The 11,059-nt window shown below is 38.6% G+C and overlaps 1 protein-coding gene across 1 annotated transcript; it reads left to right on the forward strand.

The window, feature by feature from the left end:
- The first annotated feature begins 9,944 nt into the window (after positions 1-9,944).
- LOC135697048 (uncharacterized) lies at positions 9,945-10,622 on the forward strand. Its single transcript, XM_065216637.1, has one exon. It carries the CDS (start codon positions 9,945-9,947, stop codon positions 10,620-10,622), a length of 678 nt encoding a protein of 225 aa, XP_065072709.1.
- Positions 10,623-11,059: the final 437 nt, after the last annotated feature.

The following is an 11,059-nucleotide window of genomic DNA, read 5'->3' on the forward strand; positions in this document are numbered from 1 at the left end:
TAATTTTTATTAAATCATACAACAATAACAAACATTGTTGAAATAACAAAGCGTTTTAGTTCGATTAAATGTTTTGTTGATTCCACAATATTTGTCATTTGAATAAATGGGGCATAAACAAAAAAATAATTTCAGTTTGTAAAATAATTCTTTTCTACATTCATAATCCAGAAGTAGTGTGCTAAAGAAGTGTTAGTAGCAGTAGTAGGTTATTTATATGTAATTGTTTTTCATTCCAGATTCGATGAGGCTAATTTTGAGTACATTATAAAAAAAAAGTGACAAAATAAAACAATACATGTAAGAATTCGCTTGGTGGGTACGGTAAATTTCTCCACCAATAACCAATACATCTGTAATCTACCATCAACATCGGCTTTGTAGAGGCTTTCTTTCCAAACAGATTGACTATTCACGCGTTCATATCGGTGAAAATCTCCTTCAGCTTGAACTGGCAGAACAAGAACTTTACCTTCAGCGCACATCCTTTATCCGTTATCGCAATTAACGGTGTTATCTTCCGGGTATTTGGTGATCTTGGATGCCTCCAAAGCCACGTAGGCGTACTTTAAATTCCTATCGGTTCGCAACAGAGCAACCTGTTTGGCGTAAAGAGTCTGAATTTATAAAGTGGCAACATCTTATCTATTTGACAGGTCTTCTGCTCGATTGGAATGACTTTTCCTATGACTTTGACAGACAATCGATTGTTCCAATTTTGACATGTCGTCTCTTAATAAATTCAGGCTCTTTAGTTTGGCGCTGGGAGGGAGAAGCAGATAGCACACACGGAATTCATTGTATACTTGTTCTTCTTGTCATGAAAATTTGTGCCATTGAAAACAAATCAAAACAGGCGTAGCAAAATAGCGTGTTTTGCTTTGAGCGTGTAGTGATTGTTTGAGATTATTCAGTGTGCAGTGAGAAACTGCACTTTTATGTTTGGTATTTTATTGTACTAGATGTTTTGACAAAACCTTGGTTAATGGTGTCATTCATTATTGATTTATGTGTATTTTGAATAAATTAAAAAGAAACGGTGTCCCATTGAATAAAATAGCTGGAAACAACAGTTAGTCATAAATTGCTTTGCGCAAGATTCCAATACCGCCTTGTGTATTCTTGTTCAACTGTAAGAAAAGCATCATACACGCTAATTCAAAACTACCCATCGGATCGATCGGATTCATGTCGATGTTGTTCATTTGTCAACTTGAAACTCCCAACACAATTGACCCAATTTTTTGTAGGTTCAGTTTTGACAGATCTGGGTGGATTCTACCCAAATTTCGGTAGTTTTGAAATAGCGTGTAAAATTGCTTGGCTCCCAATGACATTTATATAAGGTCTGGGCCAACAGGCAGCTTGCTGGTGTTAGAAGCAAAAATGTTGTAAACATTGCTGAGCATCGGCGAACAGATAGAAATACGTCACTGCCAACATACTGAGAACAGATAGAAATACGTCACTGCCAACAGCTGTTTCTTGTAAAAAGATAAACATTGCAATATAATACGAACACCACTAACCATTTGCACATTTCAATAACACCAATAAGCCCTTTGGCCCAGACCTTATATAAACGTCATTGTTCGCGACCCTCCCTCAGGTTTGGCGCATAGACGAGTGCACGGATGGATTTGAGTTCACTCACTCGATAAAAAGTGACACAACAGCGGGGCCCTGTTTACTAAAAAAGAACGCATGAATAATGCTCGCATAAAATTTGAAAAGGGCCTATCAACTTTTGTAAATAATTTGCTAATTCCTTTTCACGAGAACCGAAGTACGCCCACGCAAACTAAGAGCACTATCAGGAAGGGGAGAATTTTCTCTGCCGATGGTGTTGTTAGTTTGCGTGAGCGTATTCGGTTCGCGCGAAAAAGGCTTAACAAGTTTTGCGTATATAAGTTGATAGACCCGTTTCAAATGTTACGTGAGTATTATTCATGTGTTCATTTTTAGTAAACAGGGCCCCGCTGTTTGGATTCAGAACAGTTTGGATTCAGAAAGGGGCACTCCACCAATCATCAGCTAGTACGGGTGATGAATAACATCCGAAGTAACAAAGCTGTATCCAAGTCCACAGCCATGGCCTTGTTAGACGTTGAAAAGGCTTTTGACAATGTTTGGCATGACGGACTTGTGTACAAGCTTTGAAACTTCAACTTCCCATTACATCTGGTTAAAATCACCCGTAACTACCTCCAGCAAAGGTCGTTTAAGGTATCGTTGAATGGTTATCTTTCCGACACGTTTTCCATCCCAACAGTAGTCCCGCAAGGCAGTCTGCTGGGCCCCTTGCTTTACAGCATTTACACTTCCGACATTCCTCCCCTTGGAGACGGTTGCGTGTTCTTCCTGTTCGCAGATGATACCGCAATAGCCGTCACAGGAAGGATGCCTCGCGAAATAACGAACAAACTTCAACGATGCCTTAACGCCTTTGCTGATTATGCCACCACGTGGAAAATCAAAATCAATGCTTCCAAAACACAAACAATCATGTTCCTCCATCGGCAATCACCCAAACTAAAACCGGCTCCCTCTTGTACTGTAATCATGGATGGCACAAGGGTTGAGTGGTCTGCCGAAGTAACCTATCTCGGGATGTTGTTCGATGAAAAGCTCCTCTTCCGTTCGCATGTGGAGAAAACTGTAGTCAAGTGTTCTACCTTGGCTAGGTGTCTGTATCCGCTGATTTGCCGCAGATCCCGCCTCTCAAGGGTGAACAAACTGGCTGTCTACAAACAAATCATAGCACCTGCGATCCTCTACGCAGCTCCGGTGTGGGAATCATGTGCACAGACTCACAGGAACAAAATCCAGGTCGCTCAGAATAGAGTGCTGAGGATGGTACTTGATCGTCCTTTCGACACTAGAATAACAAATTTACACGAAGAGGCAGGCATTGCCAAAATAGATTACAGAATTAACGAAATTAAGACTAAATTTGCACAAAAATGTAATTTATCAGAATATGATAAGCAATTTGTATATAGTAGATTAGGTGTATATAGTAGTTGTAGGTTAGTTTTCAAATTTAAAACAAACCAATCCCACCAAGGTGGTCATTCTTAAAACAGGCCTGATAGGACTAGGAACTGTATTTAATAATAATTGAAATTTCAAAGGAACTAAAGTTGAAAAGACGCACCTGTGTCACTTGATAAGTAATACATGTAAACCACACAAATTCAAGAAATATAGATCATTTAAAGTCAAAGTCTGGCATCAGCTCATTTTCGCTTTGAACGGCGTGGATAGCAATAGCAGCAGTAGGAATGTGGTGCCTAGTCCACTCTTCTACAACCCAATAAGCAACAATTGACTGGTCGTGGCAAAGGAGGTGCCAATCGTCATCGCAAATTCTTCGAGATAACCACCATCCGTCGTCTGGCTCACCGTGGCGGTGTCTGACGTATCTCCGGTCTGATCTACGAGGTGTGCTGAAGGTGTTCCTGAAAAATGAGATCCGTGATGCTATCACCTACACTAAACAAGCCAAGCGTAACCTGCCATGGATGTCATCTACGTTTTGAAGTGACAGAGACGCACTCTGTTTGGTTTCGGAGGTTAAATCATCACCAACTTTGGCAACAAAACGGCCCTTTTGAGGGCCACCAAGCTCATTTCAGTAAAGAATAGGAATAGAATTCATCTGCCTGTTTATCCATATTCAGAAACTAACGCCTCCAACGACCACACAAAATGCTCTCCAGAGTTGTAATCTTGTAACCAAACTTGGAAGCAGGGGTGGAAGTGATTTTGATTGATTCTCTTCATCAAATTTCTCATTGAAAAAAAAAAATACTACAAATTTGGTACGCCTACAAATCAAAAACGGAAAGAGTTAAGAAAATAGATGATCGATCAATTAAAATAACTAAATTTTCTTCACATTTGTTCTGTGCCCTAGCGGTTCTACGTCAAGCTCCCGTTCGTGCCCCTAGGCACAGATTCTTCTACTTTTTAAAACCTAGTAGTAGTCACATAGTCGCTATGAACGGATTTTCCATTTCCTGGCCAAACCAAGTGAAATATCTTGGATTAGTACTTGACCAAAAATTAACTTTTAAATATCACTTGAATGTATTCTCTCATGAACAGGAAATCCAAACTTTGCCTGAGGAATAAACTTCTATTGGTATAAGTTTTTGGACCGGCCATGATCGAAAAAGCACTTCAAATGGTTCAAAACAAAGTTCTGAAGATGATTTTGAAGTTACCTTCCTGGTACAGTACTACCGAGGTACAGAGAATTTCGATTGTTGAGACATTAGAACTAATGTCCAACAAAATAATTAATAACTTCAGGCAAAATTCGTTGCAATCCTCATCCGTTGGTGATGGAATACTTCCTCTACGCACATGATTGTATGCAATTTAGAGAAAACCGCGGATCTCTAGGTCTACTTTCAGGAATTGTCCATTTTCTCGGTGAATCTGAATTTCCACAGAGCCACCTCTCACGGGTTTTCCCGTTCCGATTGGCCAACCACAAGCAAAATCGGTTCCCTGCCTGTTCCGTTGGAAGGTAGTCATTGCTTTCAAAAATTGGCTCAATCTTATACGTTGGCAACCTAATTGCCGAGAACCATTTGGTTCGGGACTTTTCCTGGTTTTTAGAGAGCCATACCTTCCGAATGGTGGCTGAATCATATTGATTGATCATCGCAGCACTGTCGAGAACCAGCCATGTCAACAAGCATCGACACGCATTTTGCAGTTAGCGCTGGTCATTGTTTTACGCGTTCTGTTTTGACTGTTAAATATATGTCTTGTGCTACCTTGCCTTTTTTCATGCTTTACTTTCACGCTTACAGTCAGTTTACATCTGTGACTATTTTATGGAATAACCTTTTTTTTCTATCCCCAGTCAGTGACAGCATAAAACCGGTAACCGATGCAACGCTCCAAAAACGTTTGTACGGGAAGCATGTTTGTCCAGTCATTCCGAATATTGCATCACACCGCGCCCGGTTCCGAATTGGAACTGGCGGTGACGGATCCATTTTTAATAATGACCGGTTTGTTTCGCAGATATTTGTTTTTGTTTTCATTAATACCAAGCTCTAACGGTCATTTGCTTTCTGCTTTGGTTTGTTTATCTCGCCTTTCGTTTTCTGCATATAATTGCGCTACATATTTCCGAATTTCTTCGTGCACTTGACGGCGTCGTTGGGTCGCAAGTTGGTTGGGGGTGTTGCCAATGTCTCTGCATGCCATTTTTTAACGGTTTTTATCTTAGTTTTAAGCTGCTCAAGTGCCACTACATGGATCGGAGGCGTAATGTTATGAAACAAGTTTTTTTTTGTCTTATGCATGACTATTTCTTTGTCGAAATGGAGCGATCTTTTACGATCATGGCGATAGTGTGAATGGATTTTTTATGCCTATTAAACCATGCAGATTAGGCTGTTGTTTCAATTGCTCTTGGAAGCACGTGTGCTAAATTAGACAAAATCGTTTGATGAATGGAGTGTACGATGTCGCAAAAATCGTTTCGATATGCCCGCGTGAACTTGCCCCTGGGGTCTGGGAGTTCAGTCGCATTGCACGAGGGCTGATGCTCGGGTTGGATTCAATCATTAGAAAGTAATTGTTTCAACTTATTGTGAACATTTAACCATCTAATAAGACTGCTGGAATGGTGCAACGTTAAGGTGTTTTTTTTTTCATAACATGATCGAAATCAAGGTGTATATAGAAAGGTGATCTAGTTTTGTCACTTTGGGAGGAGAAGTAATATTTGAACAGTTGAAAGTCAAAGTTGTAGAATACTATTTTTTATATTTTTGAGATTTTTGCAAAAGGGATCAGCATGCCAGGATCCATTAGGATAACACAAATCAAGACCAACAATTGAAATGGCCTTAACTCCATTTTGTAAACAAACCTTGTAAGGCCATTTTCTCGCGAACCGAAACCTTCATTCGCAAACCTAAACCACAATCGGCTAGAGAAAAATGTCCCCTACCTGTTCATTATTTTGGTTTGCCTTTGCGGACTTCGGTTCGCGAGAAAATGGCCTTACAAGGTTTGTTTACAAAATGGAGTTAAGGCCATTTCAATTGTTGGTCTTGAAATATTCAATTTAGTAGGTAGGGGAAATGGATGTTTGGCCTATGGATCTAAGATTGGGCCCATCGCTAAAAAAAAGGGGCTATTATCAATTTTATCTAGATGAACGTGTCATTGGGACGGTACTAATGGATATTTTTGATCGCTAATAAAAATTAAGTCGATTGCTGAATTTATGTATGGGCCCAAATTTGGGGCATTTAGGCCAACATTATATCCATTTCCCCTATGAGAAGAGATTCTAAATATATGCACTATTATGAAAGTATATTATTTATTTATTCTGAATCCGATGAATCAGATATTGCGGAATCAGAATCATCACTCATGTTATTTTAATCTAATAAATTGTTAGCATCAGGTGACACTATGAGTGTTAATAAGCATTTGCTTGAAATCAATGGATCCGATAGCTCATGCAAGCGATGAAGTACATCGGTTTCGGTTCAATCCGCGAAATTTTTCTCGAATGGTTTTCTCATGTTCTTCTTATTTTGCACCGCTTCTGAAAGCTGTCCGATAGGGATCATGAAGTGATCTATCATCTCTAATCCGTGCCTGAGCATCTTATGGACAGATGCAGGCAGATAATACCACGGATATACAACAACAAGCCTTCGCGGAGTTGCAAGGCAATATTCGTCGAATTTTTATGCATTCACTTTTTTCCCGCTTGCAAGGGCTTGCAAAATAACCCCTTTGCTTCCATATGACGGTAACTGATTTGTTCTGTAGGTGCAACCAGACAATGTTATCGTCATTTATTGTTCCAATATTCAATAGCAATATCAATGCCAGAATCAAACAGTACTTACCATTAGTTTTGGAGGTCAACTTCGAATAACACTTTTCAAACAGCTTGTGTTTAGAATGTCAATTTTGATAAGCAGGAAAATAACGAAAAGGATGAAAACGATCAAAGTTGGCTATGCATAGGCACTGCATATGAATCAGGTGTTGCCAATCTGCCGCTGTTTGTCGCCTTCAATTAGTTTGTGCTCAAAAATGGAAAAACTTTTGATCAAAAAAACAATATATTTCTGAAATAACCATATTTTGTTGTACAAATTTATGTATTTTTGTTTTCTGAACAATTTTGGACAACATAAAGAATTGGTAAAATAAACACACAAAAAGTTATTTAAAAAAATTTACCCCTCAATTGTTTGAAAATACGATTTCACTTACTTTAAAAAAAAAAATTGAAAGAAAGTTAGTTTCCTCAGCAAACCTTCTTGTAATGATAAGTTCTACAACTTTGCTTTTTTTTTAATTTGTATGGTCCATAGATAGTTGCCAACCCCCCCCCCCTTAAACTGTCTACGTAGTTACTGAACAGCCCCTAATCATGAGGCATCCCAGCAGTTCATGACGTAGATGCTGTAGTGATACAGAAATCGTAGTTGAACTCTAAAATATATTGTAGATAAAACCAGGTACATATTTATTATACAGAATTGAATATTTAAATAAAAATAACAACACGGTTAAATGTAAGCACAACCCAAACGCTCACTGCATCATGTTTGGCAACCAGGCATGTAATTATCGCAAAGCCTATGCGTTTTGGCAGCATTTCCGGAATGTTCGGTCACATAACTGAGATGCGAATTGGATTCATTCTGTGTGCCTATTTCATGAAAGCAGGACGTGCGTTTCAACGTGGGATACGACCTCGGATACGACATGGCGGAGCCGATAGGTAAGTAGAGTGAAAATTGTGAATAAAATTAATTGTTTGGTCAGCAAAAATTATCACCGATAAAAAAAAATGCTTTGTTAAATTAGTGCGAGCGAAGCGGTCTTAGCACATTTATGTATGAAAAATGTATGAGCGAAGCGGTTCCAAATACAGCATTGCATGAGTAAATCGGCCTAGCAAAAAAGAAAAAAAAAAGAAAAAAAAGAAAATGGTTGAGCGATGCGGCCTCAGCCCTTAAATAAAATGCGTGGAAACTAAAAAAAAAATTGTTTTTTTATTGTGAATTACAGCGAAACAAATGCAGACGCAGAATAAGCAGAAACAAGGTTATAGGATGAAGGATATGACACGTGAAGCACCGGTTGAAAATGCTAACGCCCCTCCGGTAGAGAAACAGAAGAAAAAATATAAAATGAAAGATCTGTCCCGTGAACTGGCAGCTGAAAAGGCTAAAAACACACAGCTCATGGAAGAACTCGAACAAAGTCAGCGAATCAACGAGGAACTCTTGGCTAACCAAGCTGATAAAGAGGCTGATGGATCCGATTTTGACAGGGAAACCCGGTTTTCCAGCACTCGGAGAATGACAGCTGTACCACACTTGGAAGAGTCCAGGTTCTACACGTCCATTAATCAGCTTTCCATTGCACTATGGGCAAAAATGGGTCCAAAATTACCCAAAATTCAATATCTCAACAGCACGCTGAATTCCGGCCATGAAAAACGACTTTTCCGAAGGGAAATCGTCCGGGGAATCGATTGCACGTGGTCCCATAGACCGGAAAGCCTTGTAGGTATGTGTTTTGAACCATTTTACTCCATTTTCCCCTACTTTTTGGAGGAAAAGTTTTTTCACAGCTCTATTTTTCGTAAAACATAAGCACTTTATGCATGGTTTTAGAATACTATGTCTTTAAACAACAGTTCATGAGATATTAGGGGAATACGGGGTACACTTTATAGGGGAGTAAGAGGTAAAAGTGAAAATACAATCAATGTTTTTTAATACAAAATCCATTAATATTATAATATTTTTTTTCTGAAAAATACTTTTAATTAACTTTTATTTGGTATTTTGAGTTCCGTTATCGGCCAAACAATTCAAAAGTTATAAATTTTTGAAAAAAAAATCGAAAAAAAATTTTTTTTACCGCCCTAATATATAAATAGTCACCCTTATGACAAAATAAAAAATACTGGTCTAATATGTTACGATAAGGAACAAAACTACCAATTTTTACAAAATTCTGAGAACCATTATATCGTTTTGCTGTATACAGACAAAAAAAAAAGTGAAAACTCTTTTAAAACAGATAGCAGTAAATTAAAACTTATTTAACCCCAATTAACCTTAACATTTCGAAAAAAAAATCTTATTATTGCAGGCAACCTTTGGGGCATTCAAACAATCGCATCGTTCAACATTTTTATGAATTAAAATAAATTTAGCGAGGGTTCACTTTTACCCCTTACTTCCCTTTAAAGTGTACCCCGTGTTCCCCTAATATCTCATGAACTGTTGTTTAAAGACATACTATTCTAAAACCATGCATAAAGTGCTTATGTTTTACGAAAAATAGAGCTGTGAAAAAACATTTCCTCAAAAAAGTACGGGTAAAACGGGGTAAAATGGTCCAAAACACATACCTACAAGTCTCTCCGGTCTATGGGACCACGTGCAATCGATTCCCCGGACGATTTCCCTTCGAAAAATTTGTTTTTCATGGTCGGCATTCAGCGTGCTGTTAAGATATTGAATTTTAGGTAATTTTGGACCCATTTTTGCCCATAGTGCATTGCCTCGGTGAACAGACCCGAATGCAAACCTGCGGATGACGGTGATATTCATCGCCAGTCTTTTGAAGCTTGGAAAGATCTTCTTGTGGACTCAATGACATTGGCAGGAGTGGAGGATGAACTCACTAAGTTCACCATTTTTAAGGTTAAGGCCGGTGCAAAACTTCTTGAAATCTTCAAGAACACTAGGTCGTCGAATGAAGATCCGAATGTTGACTATTTTCCATTCACGAATGCAATGTCCAGGCTCAAATAATACTTTGGGTCGGGATCAGATGTAATGCTAATAAGGCGTAAATTAGCATTGTTGACGCAGAAGCCAGATGAGTCCGACTTATCATACATAAATCGGGTTGGCTCAATGGCTAGACTCTGCGAGTTCGATGGCTCAAAAGAATTCGAACAGATCGTCGCAACAATCGCCGAGCATGCTATAAACCGAGATGTCCGAACGACTGCACTAAAAATGCTGAGTCGCAATAAGTGTTTCACAGACCTGATCGATAAAGTACGCGAAATTGAAACCATTAAATTGAACGAAGAATACGTCCGTAAAAAGTACCGGAATGTCGAGCAAGGAGTGGTAGCATCCGTTAGTGCATCTTTTCCGAGAAACACGAGTCATTATACACCGCAGAGAGGTTTCCAGCATCACGTAAACAGATCAATGAGAGGAGGCAGTCGAACTCTACGTGGCAGACAACCTTACGCTAGTGGTGGTCTATCGTTCCGTTACACACCTAAGGAGTCTTACGCTAGTGGTGGTTCATCGTTTCGTTACACATCTAAGGAGAAATGTTGGCGCTGTAACAGCATATATCACGAGGCTGATGTTTGTGGTCACAGAGTAAAGAACTGCAACAACTGCGGGATTCTTGGTCACATTCAGCGAGCGTGTCTCTCTCGTGGTAGAGGTCATGTTATGAAGCGACAAGCAACGGAGTCGTTGGAGACTACTGCGAAGAAGATAGCAGCAATTGAAGAAGTGAAAGATGACTTGGTTTCTATTGAATCAGTAAGTGAATCGACTGAATTTTAAGTTGATTTTTTTTTTATTTTTTTCTTTGAAATATCATTAACGCACAATGTTCTGAAACAAAAAAAAAATGGATAAAAATACAATTTAATAATCATTGCTTCTAAAAAAAAAAATAAAAAATAAATAAATAATAAAAAATTTTAAATAAAAAATTAAATATATAACACTTCCGTTATTTACTATGTATTTGAAAGGTATCTCAAAAAGGCAATGTTAAATAAAACAATCTTATCAATAGTAAACACATCTTCCTACATGTACGTTCGGAACCTGCACAAACTGTGGCGGAAGTTGTTTCAAAATCTATAGTTGGCCCTCAAATGCTATCAAATCAAGTTCAAGGGATTATTCTCGAGAACGTTGCACAGGTATCTAAGTAAATAATTTGTAAGATGATGTATCTCATTATGTATATACACAGGTTGCGTGTACCAGCT

This window comes from Ochlerotatus camptorhynchus, unplaced genomic scaffold (genome assembly GCF_037179485.1).
Source record: "Ochlerotatus camptorhynchus isolate MF236.1 unplaced genomic scaffold, CSIRO-AGI_Acam_v1.1 ptg000007l, whole genome shotgun sequence".
Lineage (NCBI taxonomy): Eukaryota > Metazoa > Arthropoda > Insecta > Diptera > Culicidae > Ochlerotatus > Ochlerotatus camptorhynchus.

Coding starts and splice junctions, on each gene's coding strand:
- LOC135697048 (XM_065216637.1), top strand. CDS start 9,945: ATGGCTAGACTCTGCGAGTTCGATGGCTCAAAAGAATTCGAACAGATC.